General features: G+C 40.1%; 1 protein-coding gene across 1 annotated transcript in view; it reads right to left on the reverse strand.

The window, feature by feature from the left end:
• BTBD7 (BTB domain containing 7) overlaps positions 1–27,841 on the reverse strand; it is a 77,335-nt gene that overhangs the window by 22,962 nt on the left and 26,532 nt on the right. The window contains exons 2-3 of the mRNA XM_063117994.1: positions 27,278–27,465; positions 22,109–23,188 (exon numbers count right to left, since the gene is read on the reverse strand). Of these exons, the coding sequence (XP_062974064.1) occupies positions 22,109–23,188; positions 27,278–27,359 (1,162 nt within the window). The 5' untranslated portion in view covers positions 27,360–27,465. The remainder of the gene's footprint in view (positions 1–22,108; positions 23,189–27,277; positions 27,466–27,841) is intronic.

A 27,841-nucleotide genomic window follows, 5' to 3' on the forward strand; every position in this document is an offset into this window, starting at 1 on the left:
TGGGAAGGAGCTGGAGCTTCAGTACCCTTATTATTATTATTATTATTATTATTATTATTATTATTATTATTATTATTTAATTATATAGCGCCATCAATGTACATGGTGCTGTACAGAGTAAAACAATAAAATAGCAAGACCCTGCTGCATAGGATTACATTCTAATAAAATCATAATAAAACAATAAGAAGGGGAAGAGAATGCACCAAACAGGCACAGGGTAGAGTAAAACTAACAGTATAAAAGTCAGAACAAAACCCTGTGTAGCTCCTTCCCTCTCCGTATGTAGAAGAAACAGAGTAAAGTATGCAACTGAGAGGGACAATTTAGTTAATTTCTGTAATTCATGATGTGTCCAAATTTTAATATTTCTAGTAGGGCTGTGCACCACCTCAGGGCTGAACCCCAAATCCAAGCCGAAGCAGATCTATTCAGCTGAATTCAGAGCAGTACCAGATCCAGCTGAGGCATCCCAAAGTGGACTGAAACGGGTTTGAAGTGCTTCAGAGTGCTTTGGCCTGATTCTGAGTAGTGGTGAGTCAGTGCCCCCTGCTTGCCTCCTCCCTCCCCCTCTTGTCCCCAGAACCTGGAACTGCTGTCCCCGTTGCCCGCAGGACTTACTTTAGCTGCATGTCCTTGATTAGAGCTGCCATTTTAAATGAAGATGGGGGCTCTGTAGTTTTCCTAGATCTACAGTCGCAAACCATGGCAGCTGTAAAGACGACGCCAATTGAGCATTGCTCGGCTGGCACTCAGGAACCTGCAACAGCTGACCCGCTTCATGAGGTTCCCCCCCCCCCCAAACCTCATCCCGAGCCAAATCAGGGCTGATTTGGGGCTTCCGATTTTGGATCTGAGGCGAGTCAAGGGGGCTGTGCACAGCCCTAATGTCTTGCACAGGCTCCACACAACCCTGACCAGATTTGTTACCAATAGAAACTCAGCTTTTGAGGCTGGTATTTTGCTAATAGCCTTAAGCCACCACTATCCAATCATTAACTCACTCAATGAACTCTGCTTTGAACCATGTGCAACTACAACCCTCTGAAGTCAAAAGCAAAAAAAAAGTAAACACAGAAGTTAAAAGATCAATCAGGACAGTATCCTGCATGTGTGGATAATTCTGAAATAGCATGCATTGTGGCAAAGTCAAAAGACAACAGTCTTGTTTAAATGTCTCCTTACTCCAGAGTGCAGCAGCTGGGTTCATTAATGTACTATAGTTATCAGCTATCCAATGCTATGATGATGGCCAAAGAAACACAAAAAATTATGCAGATGAAGTTAATTATTTTAAATATTTATGAACCACCATTTAATTATTTTTTATTAAAAAATCTGTATCCTGCCTTATATCATTGAGATCTCAGGCTGGCGTACAGGTAAATGCCCTCTCTATGTACAGCTCCACACTTTAGCTTTGCCTTTGTCATGAGCAATATTCACAAGTTGCTTTGACCTTCTAAGAGGTCTATCAGTATAAACACCTTCCCCACTCGGGGGAATCTTTTGAATGATTCAGATAGAAGTTGACATACAAGAAATTGGCTGTGATCCAGAAACCTGTTCTGGTTCAGTCACCGGGGGGGGGGGAGGGGGCTTGCATTAGCCCAATAGATTTTTTTATCTCCCCCTTCCACCTTTTTCCTACTTTTAAAACTTCCCTCCATTTCAAAAGTAGTTTGCCGGTGGCATGAGAGCTGCTCTTTGAGTGGGGGGAAAACACCCATGTCTTAAGCTCACAGAACTAGTTTGCAGTTCTTTGGAGCCTGGCCAATGTGTCAGAATTGGAAAGCCAGATGGGTTTTCCTAGGAATGATCTATGAGGGGAGAATGAAAGAGTTCTCAGCCAAAGTCCAAACTCAGCTCCATTTTACTTTTCCTGCTCTGCTATATTACTATGATGTTTCATTGGCTTTTTAAACCATTGTTACCTGCTCCAGGAGCCCTCAGGCTAAAGAGAGGGATACGACATTTTCCAAAATAAATACATATACACATATTTAGGCCTGGTTCAGGCTGATAAATGTGCTCTATATAGTGTTTGGAAACTGCCACTAGTGCAAAATACGGCAGGCAGACTGCTTTCTGGCGACTGCTTTGTAGACCATATAAACACCACTCGTGCATGAACCACACTGACTCCCAATTTGTTTCTGGGCTCAATTCAAGGTGCTGGTTGTTCCTTAAACAGTTTGGGGCCAAGGTGTCTAAAAGATTGCCTTCTCTCATGCGAACTTGCACATACTTTACAATCTTCTTCAGATATTTCATCAAGAGAAGTTACATGGGGGAGATGGGACAGAGATTTTTCTAGGGTCCTTCCTCCCTAAGGAGGTCAGGCTTGTCCTATCTTTGCCTAGGACATAACGACTATTTTGTTTGGTCTGGTCTTTGGTGGCTTTTAAATAGTTTTATTCTGTTCTCCATGTGTTTTAAAGATGGATTGTGTTGTTTCAATGCGATTGTTTTGAATGCTGCGTATCACCTTGGAGGCCTTCTTGGACAGAAAAGCAATACATAAATGTTCTAATAAATGAAATCATGGTTTATCAGCCCAAGCATGAGCCATATGCCTCTGTGCTCCCTCTTCACTCCCCAGTCCCGAAGCCTGGGTGCTTCTATCTTGATTTGTTAAACCACAGTTTCTCTCCAAGCTCAAACCATGAAACTGTGGGTTTAATCACTGCTTACAACCGAGATATGAAACCAAGATCAGAGCATGTGAGCAACAGCTTATTTGGGGGCTGATAAACCATGGCTTATTGACACAATATTGTTCTATCTAAAATGGGCCTTTAGTCTGAGAACTGTACCACCACACTCATATGAATAGGAGCCCCTTCCTAAAAAAATTCACAAGGATTTTCAGTTCCAGAGCACCTTCCCGCATGTATGCCTTACTCGTTGGGATTCTTTCTAAAAACACCACCCTGGAGGAAAGTGTATAGCAGAGCCAGCACTTAAGATTCCAACACTGCAATGAACACGACACACACTGCATGAGCGCAATTGCTGCACCGGATACAACTGTGGGTCAGAAGGAGAGTGTGCTGCCAGATCAAAATGAAACATAAGGGAGAGCTGCAAAATGGAAAGAATGGTGGAAATGGGTAGAGAAGAAGGCAGCAGAGTTAGCAAACACGTCTGCCAATGATCATTAGTATTTGTTTGAAGCTCTGCATTCCTAGAACACAAACAGGATGCTGCGGGGGGGAAATAGGTCATTGATTTTAAATGGTTTCCCTGCTGGATTTCAATTTCTTTGAAATGTCAGTTATAAAATTGGCTATGTAACATGCCAAATCCTTCATTCTTATTGCATGAGAATATACACCATATTTACTGCTGCACCTCAAAAGTGAATCAAACCATTAAAGCCCGAAACAAGTCTGAGACTGAGTGAATAAAGGAATAAGCAGAAAAACCAGTCTTGTGCTGTGTGTTTCGTCCCTTCATTATTTCAGTATTCAGACTCCACTGATCTGCAATTCTGGCATCACAGCAACTGCTTTGAAGGAACCATTATGGTTCAGTGCATATGCTTTTATTCTGGCATATCTAGTGCTTGGATGTTTCAATCACATAGAAATCAAACAGGATTATTGGTGCTTGAAGTACATGCATTCAAATGAACAGTCAACAATTTTAATATCCCCAAATAAATACAGATACAGTTGGGAAATGGGGCCAATATCTTCTTTCTGAATACCAAATTCAAATGAAGAATGACAAATATAAGTATCACTGAAATAAGCACAATTTTGTATACTTGTTAATGTTTGGATGGCTTACTGCTTGCAGTGGTATAATGCAAATATGTTAATATTAAATAGAGTGGATAAAAGCATGGTAATCTCCACCAAATATATTACCAAAATGGATACCAACAATTGAAGGCTGTTACCATACATATACTCATCTGGAATTCATTGAAATTAACAAGCCTTACTTTATGTAAACATACTTAGAATTAGACTATTTAGTCATACTGTACTTTGAGGAGTTAATAGTCCAGACGTCCAAGTTTGCCCATCAACCAGTATCTATGTCACTAAAATGACTATAATGTAAGGCTGTGCAGCTCCTCCTTCATTTGCTTTGGAGGCCAATTCAGAAGTTCCGAATCGGCCCTGATTTGACTCAGGGTGCTTTGAGCCCAGGCTGACCCGCTTCGGAGCAGGATCTGAAACGAGATCCAAACACCCAATGTGGGTTGGCCATTGCGGATTCCTGGGTGCCCACCAAAATGCTCCTTTATAGCCACCATAGTTTGAGACGTTAGACCTACGAAACCACAGAGCCCCCATCTTTGTTCAAAATGGCAGGTCTTAGTGAGGACCAGTGGCTGTTGGATGGGTCAGGTAAGCCTTGTGGGCGAGCAGGTGGGTGGGGGCAGCAGTTCACCATCGCCCTGAGTTGGACCAAGGTGGATTGAAGTGCTTTGGACGAGGTTTTATCAAACTAAGCTATAGAAAATTCTCTTTTTTAAAGACAAAAGCAACTTTGCTGTGAAATTAAAAGCTATGGTTTCTAAAGTTATTGTACACCTCCAGTTAATATAAAACATCTCCCCCCACCAAAAGTTATTAATTTAGTCCAATACTTTTGTGCCTGTTTTTGTTTATTATTAGGAATCACATGGTAAGAACATAAGAAGAGCCAGGCTGGATCAGCCCAAGGGTCCATCTAGTCCAGCACTCTGTTCACACAGTGGCCAACCAGACATCGGCCAAGGACCAACAAGCAGGACATGGTGCAACAGCACCCTCTCACCCATGTTCCCCAGCAACTGGTGCACACTGGTTTACTGTTTGGTCTTGTTTACATGCCCCAGGATTTTTTTCTGTATGCGAAATCCTGACTGGCCAAGCACATGGGCTACTAGGAAAGATGTTCCAGAAATCATGTGACAATCTGGTGACATACAGATGGTTAGGCTCACTGCACAAAAGGCAACATCTCTACAAGCAGCTACCAAGGAGCCCTCTTGCCAAACAGATTTTTCAAGTGCTTTCAGTCTGCTGCGTTGCCAGCTCCAAGGGAAGGCAGGCTTCCAATGAGCACTTGGGGAGTGAAACTTGCATTTGAACAGCAGCCACAATGTCCATCTTTCCTCCTGACTGTGGAACTCAGCAAAAAGAATGACATACAGCAGCAGAGCAAGTGCCCCTGAAGGAGAAAGCCTGGACCAAAGTTCCCGTCCCGAAATGCTAGGCTCAAGGCTAAGAAGCAACCTTGTCATTAACAACTGTAGCAATATTTTTTTAAAAAAATGACTGCTGTCCTCACTGTTTTCATCACTGAAATCACCACAATTGAAACAATCGAGATTTCAGTACTTACAGGCCATGGATTTTTAGGTTTTGGCTTTCAGAATTATGTTGGACCTTGTAACTAGTAGCTTTGGTTTCCTTGAATATTATCCAAGTACCCCTTGAGGTCTGCGGAGAGGTGATTCCAGATGGGGCTATTAGCATGCTACCGCTCTGCCTCATTCATGGAACTTTACAGGGAACCAGATGTTTTTTGTCATCTGCTTGTAGCAATCCTGTGCTTTCCTACCACTTCTTCCATTTTTTTTCCTTACTGCGGAAAATGCATTAAGAAAAAGACAGAAGAACTGTGCGTTGCCTTCTAACTGTTAGCCCTAGGAGCTCTCCGACTGGAAACACCTACTTGTGCAAGTGAATATTCATTATAGTACCCTGCAATGAACTCTACCCATGGAACCAAGATCCACTACTCACACAAATAGTGTAATATTGGAATGACTAGCTCACATTGGATGATCCTTTCTCTTCAATGAACTAGGAAAATCGAAAGTTAAGATGTTCATTTCATAGAACAGAAGCCAGGATCCTGCAACTTATGTAAACATACAATTTGCACATGTAAAGGTATCTCTGTGTATCTTTTACAAGAATCTGCCAACAGACTATAATCTGAATAAACCAGCTGCAGTATCACTACAACTACAACAAACAAAATAGTAACCATTCACACACTAATTTCAATATTCCAACATCATCAGATTTATGGTCCGTCTAATGAGTTTTACTTCAAATCACAGAAGTATCAAAACTGCTGATTTGGGAGTTGCTTATGATAAAAGGAGCAGATTGGCTGAATAGTTAAAAGTTCAGAGCATCTGCAGGGGTGGGATGGGAGAGAAGTAATTATTCTGAGCCAAGTTACTAAAGTGAAATGACAGTCCAAGTTAAATTATTCTTAAGATTGCAGTTTCCCTGAAGTGCTACCTGAATTCAATTCTCTTGAGGCATGTTGAGTTCTTTTGACCCTATCTAGTGATGCCAGCTTTTATTTCCCTAGTAAAAATAGAGATCACAGACCTTGCTGTGAGTAATATTTTATTCAGATGCTACACTTTCGGTATTTGGAAGAAGCTGCCATTCGTCATTTACCAATAAGACACTCACTGTAGGAATGAAACCTAACTGGGATGCGGGGGAGGGGATTTAAAGAAATGTTAATTCTAAATAAATTTATTGAATTAACTAAGGTAAAGGCCAAGGGTTTCAATTTCATGAGTGCTGTGTGCATTATCACACATTTTCCAATGAATACTTTAATTTTTGTGAACCGCCCAGGGAGCTTCAGCTATTGGGCGGTATAAAAATGGAATAAATAAATAAATAATATTCTTCTGCATTCTGGAAAGAAGTAAAAATATACCAAGCTTTTGAGTTCAACGTTTTAGCAGAAGGAATCACGAATCCATTGTGGACCTTAAAGCTGATTTGCCAAATCTTTCAAGAAGTTGTTTCCATCAATACTAGCTTTGGCTAGGTGGGGATAAGCAACACACAGACCCCACTCTTTTTTGTGGCCCCTGCCGGTGCCCCAAGCCACCACCAAAGAATTGCTGCTAAATTTTAGTAGCCCCAGGGCAAACGAGCCACATTTTCACTTTAAAATAACACACAATGAGCACTATTGTGCATTAAAACAAGTCACATGTTCTCTGCATGTCTTCTTTTAAAGTGAAAACGCAGCAACAATTTGGCAGCTATGATTTTAGCTGGGTGGGTGGGTGGGCCCTTTGTAGGTTTCCAGGGGTTGAAGATTGCTCCCCCCCACTCAGACCCCTTTAAGTTGTCTACTCCTGTGATAAGGCATACTTAAGTTCACCCCTTACTTACACACACACACACTTACTTTTGTTAAAGTTTAATTCAATTACTTTTAAACACAACTGCTGCAAAAAGTGTGTGTGTGTGTGTGCTAGGGGGAGTTAATAACTCTCATTTTTGGAGTAGCTGGAGACTCAGGGAAGTGTTGAAAGGGTGGAAGATACTGAGAAGTGCCAGTTCAACACTTAAATGGAAGATTATCTTGCCAAGGGTGAGATATTATCCCTCCTCCCTTTTAGTGCACTTATTCTGTTCGCTTTCCCACCCCCATTTTCAGTGCTTCTGAATTGTGATACTGGGTCCCTCCTTTCTCTTAATATTATTTCTCCCAAGGCCTTTGCAACCTTGCACAAATTAACCTATATGCAGCCTCACCTTGTCAATTTCCTTGTATGTTACATACCCACTTCAGTGCTTCCTTTGACAGCTAAAACATACAAGGAAATTGACCAGGCAAGACTACCGATATCAGACAGCTAAATCTGCACTGTTGTGCACTTGCAAAAGACTGAATCATCATCATAATCAACAATCATCCCATTTGCTCAATTTTGAGGCATCAATTTTCCTTTTTCCTTTTTAAGGTGATGAATGAAGTACAAACTCCAAAAACGGTAGCGATGGGAGTGGGGAGGGGTGCAGCATGAGGAGATGAGACAACTTGTGCCACAAAGGACACCGGGATACATGTGAGGAGGGGAGGACAAAAGGGTAAATAAGCCATGCAGAGTCACTGCACACCCAATTGTCAATTGGGAGCCATGCAAGTTGTCGAACGAACCCCACGGTGGCTTACCAGCGCTCTCAGCGAGATCTCACAGGGCCAAACTAGAGAAGATGCCATTCAGAAATCAGCAATTGTGTGGATGGCTTTTCCAAAGTAAACTGCAGGCAGAGGGGCCCTGCTCAGGATTGGACCTGGTGTGGCAATAGGGGTTTTAACCTCCCACCCCCTGTAGTTCGAATCCAGATTGGTTTCTTTTGCCTGCTATTTGCATCTAGGAAAAACACTAAATATCCCATTCACTCCCTGCCTCAATGCAAATAGCATGCACAGAGCTCCTTATCCAAAGTTTAACTGCATCAGGAAGCAACGGGTTACATTCTCCTCTCACCAAACCCTACATCAGGGTCTCAGTGCATAAGGGTGTCCCCCTCACTCCCTGCACATACCATTTACTTTATAAAAGTCACTCATGCAACTGCTAATTGCATGAGTGGTGTCACGTCTACTATGACCCTTAGGGGCTCTGTTCAGTGTATTCATCCATGTGTTTGGTAAGGCGAGTCAGCTGGAAGAGGTCTCTGGAGCAAAAAGGAGAACTTTATGAAGCTGTAAGCCGCTATTCGGTTTTCCCTAACACCTGGACAAGGCATTGTGGTGCTCGCTTTTCAGCACAAACCAGAACCACATACTCCCAAGTTCATTTTAGATTTAGCACAATACTCCTGCAAGTCTCTTTCAAGGGAGAAGTACAGTCTCTCAGACGCATGACATGGGGGAATAGCCTTGCTGTACAGCAAAAGAGGCAGACTGTGTTCACTGCTATTAATATTTTAAAACACTTTTTTCCATATGATAAAGCAGCAACAGCAACAACCTGCCATGTACCTCTGTATGAGCAAAGAGAGGGAGAAGAGGGTGGAATCACGTTTTCTCAGAGGCAAAATATTACTTTGAGTGCTGAGGAAGTGAAATAGCCAACAATAGAAATTCTGCCTTAAGAGGAGAAAACTGGATTCCTGCAATAAGTTAGTAACAAGTGCACAATACTGTTCTAAAAATAATGAGCTAGAGAGGCTGTTAACTACTTAGGGGATGGAGCCCATCCAGACATGTTGGTAGCTCCTGGCCTGTTTGTGGATTACTCAGCCAGGAGAAAAGTATGTAAATCTAACAAATCTGGGATGAGATATGCCCTCCCACACAAACCTGTTTAATGCAAAAAAAGGTGGGGGGGGGAAGAAAAAAATGCTTCCAAGAACTGTTTTGATGACCAGTTGGCGGAATGATATGGAGTGAGGAGAGGAAGGCAGGAATTTCAGAGCGTGTCTGGAAATGGTAACAGGAAAGAAATTCAGAAGAAGGGCTAGAGAAATAAACCATAATCTTTCAGCACTATTTATCTGATCTCCCAAGACTGAGGTCATGTTTCAAGTCTTTCAAGTTTGTTTGCTACCACAGTTTCCATAACAGTTCCAATTTCAGCTCTCTAGAGAAGAATGCAGTAAAATATTTAAACCAAGAATCTCTGCTTTCCCCCACCTTTTTTTTTTTACTGTCACATTTTCTTCCATCTCATTTCCAGTCCCAGCCTTTTGGCGAATATAAGGCATAGGCCCATGTTTGTAAACTGGGTCTGCCCTGCTTTTCTTGTTTCATAGTCTAGATTTCCCTTCCTGAGTATAGAAAGAAATGTGGTTTCCCTCCCATTGCAAGATTTAGGCAAGGATAAGGGAGTTACCTGAAAGGTTACCAAAGTCAGTATATCTTCCAAAGAAGAAATCAGAGGGTTAGAGGTTGAAATTTTTATGTCTTTTTGCCCTCTCCTCTGCTAAAAAACGTCTCCTCAAAAACATCTAGTCAGTCAGTCCCCTTCACTGCCATCTCAAACAAACAGCTTTCCCCCACCCCACCATTGCTGGGTAGGAGGTTTGTTGCTGTTTTCTTTTAAAACATACAGCTACTAAGTGTAAATACTGCTATTTTTTGTAAGTGATGGTGAAAGTGACTCCTTGCCTGTCACTCAATCATGATTTTAGAAAGGGAGATCATGTGAGCTTCTCTCAGTCGGTGTATTAGAAACTCAGTTCTGTACAGCAAATAACACTTCATTTTGATACAACTGTCTTTCAAAGATCTCCCTGTGCAATCCAAAACCCTGGTCTCCATACCATCTTTCATAGGCCATGAGAACAGGCACCATGTTGGAATTTTCGGGTGGGGCCACAAGGTGCCAGCTTGATCACTTGGTTCCATCTCTGTTACTTGAGAGTAAGTGCCATTTACTTCTGAGTAAACATGCAAAGCATTTGTGCTATTAAGAACACTTCCCTTAGCTAAATGCTCAGTAATGGGAAGAAACAGAGGGAGGAGGAAAGTATGTGGCAACAGAATTGCATTTTTTGATGTTCATAGTGGAAAAGGGAAGCACCAGTGGGCTGTAGTAGAGTACCATATTTCTTCAATTGTAAGACGCCATTGATTGTAAGACAATCGTCTTACAATCGATGGCGTCTTACAATCAAAGAAATACGGTACTCTACTAATTTCAGTACCACCAACAGAAAAAAAAAACCTAAGACACACCCACGATTCTAAGACACACCCATTTTTAGAGATATTTATATGGGGAAAAAGTGCGTCTTAGAATCGAAGAAATAGGGTAGTTGTCCAAGCTTCCATATCTCCAGTTAAGTATTCAAGAAGTAGCTGATGGGAAAGTCCTCTGCCACTGATCCTGGATAATCACTACCAGGTAGGGCAGACAAGACTGAGCTAGATGGGCTAATGATCTGACTTCATATAAGGCAGTGCCATATATCTGTTAAGTCAGGGAACTACTGAATGAGATTTACCACTAGGAAAAATGACAAAGCTCCCAAATTATTAAGTTGAAAGTATTCCATTAGACTGAGAAGGTTCATCATTATTGGGTTGTCACAACAGCTAGTTCCATCTGATTACATTCCCACACCCACACCCCACCACCAATCTTTTTTCCTCTTCTCTATATCTTCTTTAGGCAGGAATGCTTTTCAGCAGTTATATGAAGTATATTGCGCTAGGTTTTGACCATGCAGCTGGATAGTGAGAAATAATGGTTGGCTACCAAATCCAGATGCAATTTGTGGACCCGTGTTGGCTGCATATATATTAAAACCTTGAGCTTTTCAAAGATAGGCAGGTTGAATATATATTTTAGATGCAGTCAAGCCATTTCAGGTCAGGATATAACATAAAGGCATATGTTAAGTTCTAGTAGACCAGTTTAATAAACTCTGCAAATTCAGTGGGTTAGACTGAAAGTTCCCTTAGTGGGTTAGATTAAAAGTACCCAGAGGGGTTCCTTTTGATTGTGGGGGGAACTGGGAATAGTAGAGGTTCCCCACTGAATTAATGGAGTGGGGCAGCATCTTTTGCACATTTTCCCTTGGCCTAGTACCACCACACACACTGTCCTGGAAGGGCTCCCAACCCTACAAAACAACAAAAATGGCTCCCCCCTTTCATTCAGGGATCATCCACTTTGCAGTTCCAATCCACGCAACTCTGGATCCAACCCAGTGTTTAGATTCCCGATTACGAAAATAGTATTTCCACTAGAAGAAATATAACCTCATGAATAGCTCAGTAACAATCTATGCCCTGAAAGGAAGAGATCTCAACATGAGAACAAGAGAATGATTGCTGCTCGCTGAATCAAGCTACTTCAGTGTTTGCCATTTGAGATCATTTTTATTCAGGCTCTCAGCAAAACTGATGAATGTATAATTAGAACACAGGATACATTACAAAAGGGTCAAATATCATGGTTAGTCTCATTGCTTAATATTCATACTTACAACACATGGAAGGCATACAAATCAAAACTCAAAGAAATAGAGATAATTGGTCCACCTAGCCTACTACTCTGACAGCAGCTTTCCAATGTCTCAGGCAGAACTCTCTCTGAGTCCTGCTAGTTTTTACAAGTAGTTAAAGCACAGCACAGAAAAGAACTGAATATGTATGAGATAAGAGTTGGGACAAACTGTGGCAGTCTGCTAACAGAATGGATTTCCCCTCCACACTGCAGCTCCCCCCCCCAATCAACCCCAAATCTGCTCCAGAAGGTTGGGGACCCTCCAGAGCAGTTTTGGGCCATGCAGGGGGGCTGCAGAAAGGAGGAGTGGGCATGGACATCTCATTGTGCAACACCTGGATCCAACCCAATAGTATCACAATTTCTTACCTAATGCTATTCCTGTAATCTAGGTAATGTATTTGTTGTGATGGTCTTCTATCATTCAATAACTTAATAAATTTAAAGTGTATTAAATAAGTATAGTTTTAATAAGTAATAATTTTAATAAATTTAAAAACAAACAAATCTGCCAACTGTGAAGACCCTTGCCTGCTTGTCTCCCAAGAACTTTCCTGCTAGTCTCCCATAAGTATATTAAAAAACTGGGAACATTTAATTGGAGATAGCAGAAATTGAATCCTGGACATGCACAGCATGCACCCTAACCCTGAGCCATTCTAATTCTTTACAAAAGAATGTGAAGGGTAAGGTGAACAAGTAGTTCTCCATCCTGCTCTTTTTTTTCTGGTCAGGTAGTAACTCTTCAGCCATTTCCAAAACCAGCATTCAAGACATTTCACTAAATTCATGTTTTGTCCCTCAATGACTTGAAACAAATCTTTGTGTTTTTGTTATAATATTCATGTCCTTCTGCTAGAATTAACAGGTGATGTCATTTAGAAAATTAGAAATGCAGAGTATACCAAGACATTTCCCACCCCTAATAAAACTGATCCCATTTGCATGGAAAAGGCAATGAAGATGGCAGGATTGTCATAATGAAGTAGCACATTCCAGGTTTGTGCACTCAAGTTCACTGAATACAACAGACTATATTTTGATTAAGACACTGTTTTAATCTTTTTTAGACCTATCTTGCAATTACAAATTATTACTTTTTAAATTACAGTTGTGTATTACACATTTTTGCAAGCTACTCTGAAGATGGAAAAGCGCTCTACAAATAAAACTAGGCTAACTTTCCGTAAATGAAATTGGCAGATGAAATTAGCAAGGCACCTGAACAGATAACATTGGCTCAAATTCTCCATTAAGAACAACTCCAATAATGAAAGGCAGAACTGTGGCCAAAAAGAGGGACAACACAACACTTATTTCCATACCAACTATGCAAGAACTAGCTATGTAAAATCTAATGAGACACTAGACTTTGCATAACCCTTTCCCAAATGTGGAGCATGAAACAGTGTCCATGTCCTTGATGAATCCATGAACTGCTCAGGAGCCATGTGCATCATTCGTACACTGTCCAACAACAGGTGTTGTGGGCATCCCACAATCAGGGTGCCACCACAGAAAAAGTCCCCATCTCTTGGCCATCCATCACATCCCGTTTGGTGGGGATACCTGGAGAAGGGCTTGGAAGATGATTTGTGTGATATGTGTGGGAGGAGGTAATTCTACAGGTAACTTGGCCCAAGTTGTTTAGGGCTTTCAAGGTTCATGTGAGCACTTTGAATTGTGCCTGAAAACTACTGGCAGCCAATGCAGATGGCAAAATACTGACATGATATAGTCATATCTGCCATTTCTATCACCTTAGTCTAATTATTCAATCAATTTCCACCCTGCACCCCCATCATAGTGCATTTTCAGATACCAGTGCATTGCTCTTACTGCATTGCATTTTAAGCTACCACATCCAGTGTCTGTTGATTTAAAAGCCTCTTACCGCTCCCAAATATGTCCTCAATATGTCAAGGAAATTATGTCAGCTCTTTTGCATAATCTGCACAGCCAATCATTCTTAAAAAAAATCTTCTTTAAGAAATCACAATGCCTCCACACAGAAATTCAGAGAATGAGGTTGTTTTTAAAACCACTGGGGTCTTCTTAGGGTGTTTATAGTCACAAACAGAACGTAACTGCATGCTGGGGGAGGGGGGATATGCCTCAAAGAGGGAAGAAGTTCATTGTGGAGTTCATCTACAGATTTCAAAGGCATGCTCAGCATCTTTATTTTTCTGATAGAAGCCTGGTGAAGATTTAACACAAATCTCTTAACCATAACTGAGAGTGGGAATGGACTGCAGGCTCCCACTTGCTCCCAATCCATACAACAGAAAACCCTCCTTCCTTTCCTTGTTTGTGTGAATCATGGTTTAGTATTACATCAGCCCCAGAGCAACCATAGCCTGCTTTTAAAAGCTGAAAGCATGGTTCAAGGACTTGCTGCCGCCTGCCCAAGGACCTCCACTTCCCTTACTCGGCTTCGTCCTTTTTCTTCTGCTGCCCCTTACGCCTGGAACGCTCTTCCAGAACACTTGAGAACTACAAACTCAATCACTGCTTTTAAAACTCAGCTAAAAACTTTTCTTTTCCCTATAGCCTTCAAATATTGAGTTTGTTCTGACTCTATACTGTTTAGCTTCACCCTACCCGGTGCCTGTTTACACTTCCCTGTGCCTGTTCGCACTCTCCTTCCCTCTTTATTGTTTACTACAACTTATTAGATTGTAAGCCTACACGGCAGGGTCTTGCTATTTACTGTTTTACTCTGTACAGCACCATGTACATTGATGGTGCTATATAAATAAAAATAATAATAATAATAATAATAATAATAATAATAATAATAATAATAATAACCTTCCCCTTCATCCAACCCAATATCTCTGCTGCAGAATACCACTACAAACCTGTGGGCTGTGATGCCCAAGGTTGTGAGAACAGATGACAAGCTGCCCAAGCCACATTTATAGACCATTGATAGACCATTCAAAATGCTCCCCCACAAAGCACACACATCACAGAATGTTCTCTTTCAAGTAAAATTTGAGCTATAGATTTTGTGTTGAATTCACAAACTTTGGTAGATTCCTGCAATGAGCCTTATTGCAGGAATCTAAGACTTGATGGCCTTATAGGCCCCTTCCAACTACTATTCTGTGATTCTATGAACTATTATTATTATTATTATTATTATTATTATTATTATTATTATTTATTTATTTATTTATTTATATAGCACCATCAATGTACATGGTGCTGTACAGAGTAAAACAATAAATAGCAAGACCCTGCCGCATAGGCTTACATTCTAATAAAATCATAATAAAACAATAAGGAGGGGAAGAGAATGCACCAAACAGGGAGTATAAAAGTCAGAGCGAAATCAAGTTTTAAAAGCTTTAGGAAAAAGAAAAGTTTTTAGCTGAGCTTTAAAAGCTGCGATTGAACTTGTAGTTCTCAAATGTTCTGGAAGAGCGTTCCAGGCGTAAGGGGCAGCCGAAGAAAATAAGCACACACTCAGAGGACGGCATAATTCCTAATCTGAGAGATGAGTATTTAAATCTTCATATGACAGTGACAAGCCCAGACATTCTGTAATGAGAGAAACCTAAAGCCATGTTTCAGCATTGTAATCTCTGCAAGTAAAGCGATGAACAAGATGAAGAATTTCCCAGGACTGTGGAGTCGGAGTTGTGGAGTCAGAAGCAATTCTTGGGTTACTGGAGTCGGAGTCAGTAAAAATGTACCGACTCTGACTCCTAATATATTTAAATTGTATATAGAGTTGCGATATGTCCCTGAAAACCAAGATTGTCCTGGATTCCAGCCAATTCCAAAATATTCTGGCTGGTTGGACAAAAATCCCGGATTCGCAGTCCAGGTGGCCAGAGAAATTCAGACCCCCTCAGTGGATCGGCAGCAGCAGAGAAAAAGACGGATCAATGTGCCGCCTTTTCCAGAGTGCCGCTGCTCCTTCACAGGCAGGCTCAGACCAGTCACCATGACTCAGGTGCTCCAAGCATGTGAGTTCCAAGCACAAGAAGGAGTTTGGTAATCTTGGCTGGTTGCGGTAAGTGCTGGGCCCCGCTGGGTTGTTTGCGGGGGAAGAAAGAGTTTTTTGGGGTGTATGAGGGAGGGAGTGGGGGGAGGAAGGAAAGGAAGCACAAAAACAAACTTTCACTTTTAACTGAATAAAATACAGTTGTTACGAAGTAGCTCTCCTGTGAGTGAGCAGTACAGACTCCATTTTGAGGCAGCTCAAGGTGTCTTCACCCCTCCATCTCCAACAGAGATGAGGAAAAAAACACAGGAATGGGGCTGAGAGCAATCACAAGGCTAGGTCAAGCAATTCATTTAGATAAGAATCACCTTACTTAGCCACAGACGCTCTATGACCAATGTCTAAAGATTCCTTACAAGTGTGTGTGTGTGAGTCTCATTAGAACGTGTGCAAGTTGTACACAGGTCTAATGAGCGCATATCACGTAACACAGTAAAGGAGATTTTTATTTGGATTTTAGAAAATATAACCTCATTGTTTTTATTTTTGGGCTTCTTTAATAAATAAAATAAAAAAACCAGAATGTCTTAGCGCCTTTAGACCCGGGCTTTAACAGGTTAGGGTTCTAAAAAGTTGCGTGCTTGCAGTTGATGTAGGAAATATATATTATTATTATTATTATTATTATTTATTTATATAGTACATGGTGCTGTACAGAGTAAAACAGTAAATAGCAAGACCCTGCCGCATAGGCTTACATTCTAATAAAACCATAATAAAACAATAAGGAGGGGAAGAGAAAGCAAAAAAAATATTTCCTATATCGATATATAATTAAAGGAGTCAGAGGTGCCATGAATAAAGGAGTCGGAGGTTTCATGTGCCGACTCCACAGCCCTGGAATTTCCCCCCTGCTACAGCAACAAATCCACTTCAGGAAATAACTGCCCTCCTTGGCCAGCATCAAAATCCAACACAGAGGCACTGCATGCCCAAGAACACCAGGAAGCTGGCACAGCATTCAACACTGCAGGCTGCAAGTGCTACAAAACAAATGCCACTTTACAAATCTTTCCTTCGGCTACAAAATAATCTCTCACCACAGCATGCTTCCCACAGGGACCTCTCTCACAAGCTTAACCAAAGAGATGAGTCTTCTAGAATTCTGTACGTGCAGAATTTGAAATGGGATCTTAACTGGCACCAAGTTTGCATTTCTGAGAATCTCTGCATCTCCTTCTTTTAAGACAACTTTGTGGATATTCCAAGTCTGCGGGTATTCGAAAACATGTGAGGATTTCTGTCGAAAAAACCCTGAGTTCAGTTTCTGTGCCTTACATGGCTACCTGTTCTTCATAGTTTCTATTTAGGTTGTTCCTTGTATACACCCTAACTCAGAGGTGCAGAACCTCTGGCCCAGGGGCCAAATATGCCCAGGGGCAAGGGCAGGGAAAAGGCCCATGTCGCCTTTTCCCTGCCCCCTACATTTCCCCAACCATCAACCCCCTACATTTCCCCAACCATCAACCATTTCTCAGCTTTTGTGGAGTTTTCTCCCCATTCCAAAAGGTTGAAATGGCTGTCCTAAGGCTTAGTTGCCGACAGTAAGAACTTTTAAGCTAAAATATGCTGGTATTTTGGCCATGCTCCTTTTGCCTTCAGCTCCACTCACTTGTGGAACATGGTCCCCACCCGCAAACATCTCTGAAATGGAATTCAGCCTTTGGATTGAGAGTGGTTCTGAACCCCTACCCTAACATATATTTTTTAAATAATTTTACTGTAACCAAAAAAGTGATCAGTCCCCTACCAATTGATATCTAAACAGCTGTTATATAAGAATAAAAAAATAATTAATACTATTTTAGGGGGGAAACCAATACAAGGAGAAAAAAATTAAAGGAAAGAAAGAAAAAAAAGAGAGAAAAGAAAAGATAATATAAAATAATTAACATACTAATTAATAACTGTGCTATATGATCTTCATTTGTTGTTATAATGTACAAATGTTCAAAGCTGAAGCAGGCATATATTGTTGTAAATCTGGTTGTGACATGTGTTGAATATAGCATAAAAGGATAGCGTTTCTGTTTTCCCTTGGATTAGATGCAAATCGTGAGTTATTTTTTCTGATATTGCCACTGACCATATATTTCAGTACCATGCTGATAAGTTCAAATTGTCCAGTTTTTTCCACTGCTGTGTAATTGTCTGGCGAGCGGCAGTTAGTAAAAATAATAATAAATCTTTACATTTCAAACTTGTACATTAGATCCTTTGTATATTGATAATAAGAATTCTGGATCATATAGAATGCTTTTTCTAATTCTCTACGTACCAACATCCAGAATCCCTGTGTATGTGGACAAGACCACCACAAATGAAAATACGTGTCTTTTATCCCTCAGCCTCGCCAACAAAGGGGGCTGCATGTTGAAGTAAAATGTTCTAGCTGTATTGGTGTACGACACCATCTGTGTAGTATTTTCAAAGAAGTTTCTCAAATAGAAGCTGATATTGATCTAAATGGTCTATTGTTCCATAATTTATTCCAGCTAGTATCAGCTAATTCCCTTCCAAAATCTCCTTCCCACACTTTCTTCAAGCCTACCATCTGACCCATCTGGGTATCTATTAGGATAGTATAAACTAGAGATACAATTCTCTTCACTCCTTCCCCTACCATTAGCATTGCTTGTTCTAACTGTGTTAAGGTTCTGAGTGCATATGTCTTTGTTTTGGGGTCTCTAAGGAGATAGGATAATTGTATTTCTTGTAGCCATCCTAGGCCTAGTTTTCCTAGATCAGCTCTAAATTGTTCTATTGATTTATGTTTATCCTGGGTGTAAAAAACTCTCAATCGAAAATATCCCTTTTCCCCCCATTCAGCAAGGGTGATAAAGGGCAACCTTGTTTTGTTCCTCGTTCCAAATTAATAAATTGAGAATCTATATTGTTAGTACGTACTATTGTAGTATTAGCAGCATATAATTTGGAGATTGCGGACATGAATTTAGTTCCTAGCTGATAATAATTTAGAACTCTTAACAAATATTGCCATTCCAGACAGTCAAAGCCTTGAATATGTCGAGTGAAATTAATAACAGTGGGTGACCTGTTCTAGTTGCACCATGGATAATGTTTAAGACCCGTCGTATCGCATCCAATATATGTCTGTGAGGAATAAATCCAATCTGGTCCAAGTGAATTAGGTCACCCACCACCCTGTACAGACGTTGAACTAAAATAGATGAAAAGATTTTTTGATCCTGATTAAGTAGTGTGATTGGGCGATAGGACCCCACCTTTGTGTTGTCTTTTCCAGGTTTTGATATTTCTATAATCCTGGACATTTTCCAGGTATCTGGGGGATCCTCGCCCTGCCAAATCTTAGAAAAAAGTTGAACAAGTCTAAGAATCAATATATCTTTAATTTGTTTAATAAAAAGAGCTTCTAAATCCATCTGGACTGGGGGCTTTATTGTATTTCAAGTGTTTAATGGCTTGCTCAACCTCTTCCACCAGTATATCTCCATTCAGCATCTTTTTTTTTTAATTAGCTGGGGTAACACCACTTCTTTTCAAATATTTTTCTATAAGATCTGCCCTTGGAGAGGTTGCATGATAAACCTGCACATAAAAATCTGCAAACAAAGAATTAATTTGCATTTGATCAAACGTTAGGGTGCCATCATTCCTACTTATTGAATGTATTTTGGAATTCATTTATTTCTTTTTAAGCGCTCTGGACAACATTTTGGAATGTCTGTTACCAGAGAAGTAATATTTTTGTTTTAAATATTACTCATAGTACCTATACTTTCCAATTCTTTTCTTTTGACTTCTAGATCCCTAAGTATTTTTATAGCCCTTGTATGTTTATGCTTTAATTCCAGGGCTGCTATGTCATTTAATAAATCTCGCTTAAGCGGGTCTGTACATTTCTTTAATTTTACACTTTTGGAAATACAGGTCCCTCGAATTTTAGCCTTCATGGCATCCCAGTTTATTTTAGGAGCCATGCCTGGTATATCATTTAGCTTAAAATAGTCTTCAATGGCCTTCTTAATAGTTAAAGTGGGGAGTTGTTTAGTTAGAAGGTTAGAATCCAGACGCCATATTGCATGATATGGCCTTTGAGAATTTAATGCCAAATTTGTTTCAATTGCTGCATGGTCTGACAATATTTTGGAGAGAATATTAGATGAGATAAGGTTGGGGATCCACGATAGAGAGACCAGAATATAATCTAACATGGAGAAAGAATGAAATCTTGGAGGAAAGTAAGAGAAACCCCTAAGTCCCAGATTCAAACGTCTCCAGGAATCAATCAAATGAAAACTTTCAACAATGGAGCCAGGGTCGTCCCTCCCCAATGTTTGTCTAATTAATTCCTGATTGCAAACTGAGATAGTTTCTTAAAGACCTTGTCCAAGAAAGAATATTGGTGCACGTTAGGTACATATATTGAAGCTAGTGTAAGTTGGCCTTCTAATTTTCCCACTAGGAATAGATATCGCCCCACTGGGTCCCTCTTTATCTTATCTGTCCAAAAGTCCACATGCTTTGCTATAACAATGGCAACTCCTCTGGCATGACTAGTCCCTATCGCTGCATAATGGGGACCAAAATATGAATGAGATCAAAGCTTTTTCTCTAGCTCTCCTGCCTTAAATGTTTCTTGCAAAAAAAATTATGGAGGGCTTCCGAGCCCGAAGGTGATCAAAGACCCTCCAAACCCCGAATGTTAAGGGTAATTAACCGTAAGTCAGTCATATTCATAACATGATTGAGTGTTAAGCCTAAAACTCCTTGACATTACAACATAAGTAGCTTATGTTGTATGCCACCCTAACACGTCTTCAGCGTACCCTACATCTTGTGCCCCATGAGAAAAGAGGAGTTTCCCCCCCGCCCCAAACCCCTATTTCAGGTTCAAAATAAAGCAAGTTAGCAAAATGCATTTGGGCCCAATTCAAAGAATCACAAGTAGAAAGAGAATAGCCAGCAACGCTGTTTCCACACAGACACACAAAAAGTATGGCACTTCTCATACTTCCACTTCTGCAAGCTTTTTCACAAGTAGAAGAACTTTTACAGTGCAATCTTTGGCAAGTTCATTCAGAAGCAACACCCACTGGGTTCAATGGGGCTTGCTTACAGGTACATGTGCTTAGGTTTTCAGCTTTAGTTTCACATTTCTTGGTCAACACGCTTGCACAGGTATAAAACTTCCCTTCTGTACATGTGGACGACATTTTTGGGCCCAATCTATGTAACTTAAAAACATTTAAATAAATTATCTTGATCTACAGAATCATGTGAAGAACAGTGTGTGAAACTGTGTGAAGAACAGTTCTCATGAAGGTTTTTTTTTTAAAAAAAGTCAAAGCCATTTTTACAGTATAGAAAACATCCCCTTTTTGTTCAACAGAACATCAGGCATAGCTCTATCAAGCCTCTTGGAAATAAAATATTTATCTAGAAAAAAAATATTTCGGAGGTAGTAGGTTTCTAAAGAGCTGCTGTGCCCACTTATTTGGGAGGGGATGTAACTCAGTAGTAGAACTCATACTTTGCTTGCAGAAAGTCCTAGATGCAATCGCTGGCATCTCTAGGGAAGGCTGTGAAAGATCCCTGGCTGAAACCCTGGAGAGCTCCTGCCAATCAGTGCAGGCAATTCTCAGCTGGTCTGACTTGGTATAAGGCAGCTTCCTGTGATCCTATTACTACTGTTGCATAAATGCATTAGGGAATGTTGATTTATCTTTTGATCAATTGAAGACATCCAATCAATTAGCAGTGGGTTCCTTTTAAAATGATATATATCAATGCAACATTTACAAAGTCTACAGGTGGCTAGCACCATCTTTTAAGAGATATTCCCTTTCTCTTTCTCACACACAGGGAGGAATACCTCTTAAGATGCCTGCTGCAGCACATCATGCACCTAAAAGCAAAGAAAGTATGTTTGTTTCTTCAGAAGTAGTTTTTATTCACTTGCAGATTCACACTTACCTGGAAGTAGATCCCATTGAAGTGAGAATTACTTCTGAGTAAACATGCATAGGAGGTCACTAAATTAAATCTCATACAATTAATTGACTATGGGTGCAATCTTATGCATGTTTAGACAGAAAAAAGTCCTACAATTCTGGATAGGAATGCTTGGGAGTTGGACTTTTTTCCCCGTCTAAACATGCATGAGATTGCATGTTACTTTAATTAAGTGACAATTCCAGTTTCTACCACTTCTCCCAAAACAGTAGTTTTTGCCTAGAGTAAGATGGCTGTAACATGGCTTTTAATATTAGACTCTACAGCCAAGAGTCTCTTATAAGGGAGAAACTTCAAATTTGCATCCAGAATTAAGAAGTGCAACATAGTCCAAAATAAATAAAATCATTACATACCTTGCGCAAGCATATTAAACTCCAAGAAGAGTGCTATGTGATAAAGTTCCATAGCTTCTTCAGCCCTTGTCATGTTTGGCTTTCCTGCTACAAGAGCCTGAACTTCGCTTAGACTCCCCACTGAGGGACTACTGTGCAAAATAGAGAGGTCCACCAAATCTGTATACATACAGTTTAAAATCACTCTCACATATTTTTTTGGTATGATAGATTCATCCAGTATAATCCTCGTTGGAGTCCTTAGCGTTCGATCTGTAATTTCTTCACCAGTCCGTATTCTCCGTTGCAGCAGATGGCGAAAAAATGGGGACCGTGATGAAATTATAGCTTTGTGCGCTCTGAGCTCCTCATCTAAGCAGCTCTGACTTCCACCATAAGCTTCAACCAATTCAGAATCGGACGAAAAGCTGAGAACTACGTCACAGTAACACATGTAATCTAATAGCCCTCGCATATCAACATCTAAAGAATTTGGTGTTCCAAATTCCTCACTAAGCTGCATGAGGATGTCAACGTTCTGAAATCTTGAGTCCTCCATTCCAAATTCTCCTGTGTACAGGTAGTGTAACAAAGCAGAAAACATGGGCAGGTCTATGCCAGCTGTGTTGATATCCATTATAATCTCTGCACCATATTCTGGCGAAGAAGAAAGCAGGGTCTTAAAAAATGGGCACCTTGCAGCCAAAATTGCACGATGCACAGGGAAACACGTCTCTTGAAATATCAGATCTACATCCGTACAGTATTTAAACTCATACAATTCAGCCATATCTTTCTGCAGCGTTCTGGCTTCTGGCCTCGCCAAACTAGCTTGTAGAGAAAGCTCTTTTAAGGCTGAAGTTCCTTCATACTCTTCTACTAACGCATTGACGTCTCTAACATCCCAGCCTGAGAGGAGCTCACGCATCTGCTTGGCATGATCAGCAGACCGGCTAGACTTGCGGCGCTTAATAAATTTCTTTTTGAGGGTGGCAAGGCCAGAACTTTTCTTTTTCTTGTCTTGAGGTTTCTCATGGCCATGGTCAAGACTATACAGTTTGGATTCACAGCCATAGCCTTGGTGGGAATAAGATGATGTTCCTGAAAGGGAAAGGGAGAACTGTGTGTGGTTAAAGCCTACATTTAACATGAAAAGCCTGAAAGCACGAGTTGCTGTTTCATTATTAAACTGGCATTTATTTAAAACAATTATACGTACACTTTCATGTGCTCCAGGTGACTCAACAAAAACAAATTACTAAAGCTTTCTATAAGAGCAGTAAGTACAACAGAAATAGCAGAAAGCCTAAAACTCAACAAACCTGGCCTCAGAAGAAATAAAAAAAGAACAAGTGAGAATCATTTTAGGTCAGCAATCAACTTTTTCAGAACCAGGATCCATGTTTAGTTGTTACCTGCAATAAAGACCATTAAAAAAATCACTGTGCCTATTTCTCCTCACTCCATGCTTCTCCTAAAAAAATAATAATAATAGGGATGCTGCTGTTACAATCCACCAGTTGAAAACCAACATCTTAGACAATCAAAATGATTTAAAAAAAAAATGTTAAAAAAGGGAAACATGAACTATAAGACAGAGAATTACTCTGAACCTACAATCATTTATCTGGAATATGTGACTAAGTGGAAATATCCTAGTTGCTTTCCTGTGGTTTTACTATTTTTGTCTGTTTTATGTGTTTTCATTCTCCGGTTTGTCAGTCAGACAGTATTCTGCAGAAAGCCAATATACTGAGATACCTTGCAAGACTCACAAAAGAAAAAGAAAAACAAGACACTAACAATTGCTGCATTCTACTTGCATCATTTTCAAAACCTTCCTGTTCTTTTATGCACATGAACCTTCTGTGTTAGTCTGGTATCTAACAATCTGTGGCTAGTTCCGAAAATCATCATGTTGACAAATGCAGAAATGTTTCCAGTCCCATGGCAGATCTAGAGAACTCTACTTCTGTCCTAAACATTTTCTAGCTTGAAACTAGTTGAAATGTGTTTACGTAACTATATCTATATCTGATTAAATCCATGCCATACAGTTCCCTACGTGTGAGGGTTTTCCTTGACTTCTGTATGGCTTTTAGACTCCTGTGTGCATTTTGCATGGGGATCATGTACTTAGCTCAAGCCTACGCAGAGTTCTAATCCACCAGCAAATACTATTTTTCATAGTTTCCACCAGTTTAGGATATTCTCGACAGTCCCAAAAAAAACACAAGTTACTGAAGGGGGAACCTTTTTTTTTTTTTTAAAGGCCTGGGGCACTATTTCTCAGCCAAGATTCTGGGCCTTCTTGCTAATTTGGGCATGGAGCCAATTATAAAGGCAAGCCATTTTAAACAGCCTCTGATAAAAACTTATGTGAAATCTAACACTGACACCCAGTCAGAATGAACTCTTTGCAAATAAAGGGTTTTTATGATAGAAGGAAGCAGAAAGGAACAGCATAAAAATAGACAATAGCTCAGTGTGGCAAACTCCTTAACCTTTGGTGCTTGAATAGCAATACTTGGCAGGCAGCCATAAACCTAAAGGTTCCAAAAAGACCATTTAATGAAACCATTTCAAACATGGAGCTAGGCTATATAGTCCTACCATGTCTTTCCTTATGTTTCCATCAGAATAAAAAAGTATAAACACATAAACCTGCCCGACCTCTGTTTAAAACAAACTCTACACAATTAGGTCAAATGTATTGATCCAGCCTTATGATGTGAACCAATCATAAGTACGGGGAGATCTGCTGAAAAGCCAATCAGGACTTGGCAAACTAGGAATGGCATCATACTCAGTCAAGTTGCCTCAGCTGATATTAGCATTTAAATTGGACAGTCCGGGACAGAACAGATTGACTGGCTTCAGACAACAGAATAACCAGCAGTGGTTTAAATAGTCAATGGTTGGTTATTTAACCCATCGTGGGTTATTATGTTGTGTGGAAGTGTTTTTTTTAACCAACAGCTGGTTATTTGGCTGAAATAACCCACACAAAGAACCAACGCTGTGCAGAGTTGGCTGTTTGAACCACCATTGGTTTTCTTTGTTGGCCACTGAGTCACAAGACAAGAGCGGTCAAAGCAGTGGCTGCTGCTCTAGTCCAGCCAGCAGGATAGTTTTTCGGCAGCAATGCCTGACGGGATACTAGTGGGAGGACTGAGGGCGGAAGAGTGAGTCAAATCAGCATGGACTAACGGTCAGCTCAATGCTGATCTTAATCCACACCACGGTTGATTATTATTATGTATTGTAGGGAGTATCCCCTAGATAAACAACTGTCAAGTTGATTATTACCCCACCGTTGACTATCATGTTGTCCAAATGCATCCCTGATACCCTACCAGGCAACAAATTCATTAACATTTCAACCTAGGTTCCAGAAGATTAGGCTGACAGACAATCTATAACTTGTGCCCTGTGTGACAAACAAGACAAACCAAAGAAAATTAAACCTCTGTACAGTCCAGCTAGGTGACACTAGTTTGCAAGCTTCACTGATGTTGAAGCTTTCTTTTTAAATGGGTAATATAATGAGCAGCATAGGCCAGTCTATCACACTATGTCATGTTACAATGAGAAACTAATCTTTAGTTTAACTACTTCTTTGTTACACAGAAAATTCAAAACAGATCTGATTTGTTTACATACAAATGAAGGGCCACCAAAGCAACTCAAGAGTGACTCTTACTCTTCCATACAACAATACTTCTTGACCTGTCTTGGAATCTATTTTATGCTACTCTGTAAGACCAAGGGCAAGATGGATGGATGATATTCTGGAGGTGACAGACTTGACCTTGGGGAAGCTGGGGGTGGCGACAGCCGACAGAAAGCTCTGGCGTGGGCTGGTCCATGAAGTCACGAAGAGTCGGAAACGACTGAACGAATAAACAACAACAAACCCTCTTTATATGGATATGCATCCAGTTTCCCCCCTGTTTAATTCTACAAATAGATTACAACTTTCTAAAACAAACCATGACAAATAACCCCCTCATTCTCCCCTACACAAAGAGACCACCTTGCCCTGAATTCTAGAAGCCAGCTTAAAACAACTTTCAAAAAAGGGGCTGTAGAAATTGCTGCAGACCTGCTACAAGTTGCAAATATTCAAATAGTAATTGAGGCTTCAAGGGAAACCTTCAGAGGGCTCAGGGTTCATTAATATTTATTTATTTATTTATTTATTTAAGCATTTTTATGCCGCCATTCAGCCAAAAAAGGCTCTCACGGCAGCTTACAAAAGTATTTCTTGAAAAGTCCCTACCCAAGATTTATCTTGAGCAAGAATAATCTTGCTATTAAGTATGATGGGGTAACAATGAGACATTATTTTAATAATGTTCTTATTCCTAGTTTGTGCCAGAGGAAAAACTGGCAAAAGCATGGAGTTTTAACACCACTGTTCTAATTTTGAAATATCCAACCGTTTTACAGCTTCCAATCCCACAAGGGGGGGAAACTAATTTTGGTTAAATGTCTCCCCTAGCTGATCTGACCTTTTCTTTTGTGGCAGTAGAGAGAAAAATTAAAATATTTTCTCCATGAGAAACTGACCATGTCTACACATGCTTTTGAGTCAATTATATTTTAAGGGAATAGATGAGCTGCAGTTAGTCTAAAATGGAAGTGAACGCTTCCGAACTACTACTCCCAGCTGTGCTAAAGGAGGAGCGCAATCCTTGAGGGGGAGACTAGGCTAATTCTTGTAATGATCATTAGTCCAAACAAGTTCATTGCACATGTAATGAAGTATATATAACAAATGTCACTTTGTGGATTTTGCCATCCAGGACAGAACACATGCCATATTTCATTCAAGTCCAAACTCTATAGATAGTACATGCAAAGCAGATGAAACAGAGTTTATGGTACTAAAGTGTTGCGAGTTATTTATTTGGCTTCATAGTTTTCCACAAAAACAGAAAACTTTTCAATATGTTGTTACAGTTTGAGAACTGAAAGCAAGAAGAACTATCAATGCCATGATAGTTTTAGTAATATGGTGTACTGCTGTTTAATGGAAATGGTATGAATATACCAAGTTATCAAACGGTACTCAACCATCTTAGACCTATTGAGTTTGTCATTCTTTGTTAAAGATATTACAAGAAAGCCTATGAATATTTCCAAGGTAATGTAAACTGAAAGACAGGGAGAAATATAAATGCTTACCTATGAATGTCTGTTGCGCCTGAGAATTCCCCCCTACCCTTGGGGAACACGAATGAGGGTAGTTTGAAGCATTAGCACCCATTTTCTTCAGTCACTCAGGCATTCCATTTGCTGGCTCATCAGCGCACAATCCCATAATCCATTATAGAACTTATGACACAGTTCAAGCAGGTTCTTTGCCTCCATTTCTGAACAAAAAAATAAAATAAAATAATCATTACTATCTCCCCAAATTTACAGCTGTATCAATTCTGTACTTAATTTAGTAAGAGAATCACATGATGTCAGGACTAACACAAACACTAACTAATCGCATGTGTTTCCATTTTTAAAAGACATAGCTAAATCTGCAATAACAAAGAAGTATGAACTTAAAAGTCTGAAGTTGTGTGTGTTTTTTTGTTAAAGGAATGTATTTAGTCTCAGGCAAATACAGGTCAGTGATTAAGTAAAAAAAATACTAGCCATCATGGTTGTGGAGGCATAGTAGAGAACAATCAAACAAATAAGTAGCCCACATGTAACATTATCATTCGGTGAATGTGAAAATATGTGACTTGTAAA

This window comes from Elgaria multicarinata, chromosome 2, assembly GCF_023053635.1.
Source record: "Elgaria multicarinata webbii isolate HBS135686 ecotype San Diego chromosome 2, rElgMul1.1.pri, whole genome shotgun sequence".
Classification (NCBI taxonomy): domain Eukaryota; kingdom Metazoa; phylum Chordata; class Lepidosauria; order Squamata; family Anguidae; genus Elgaria; species Elgaria multicarinata.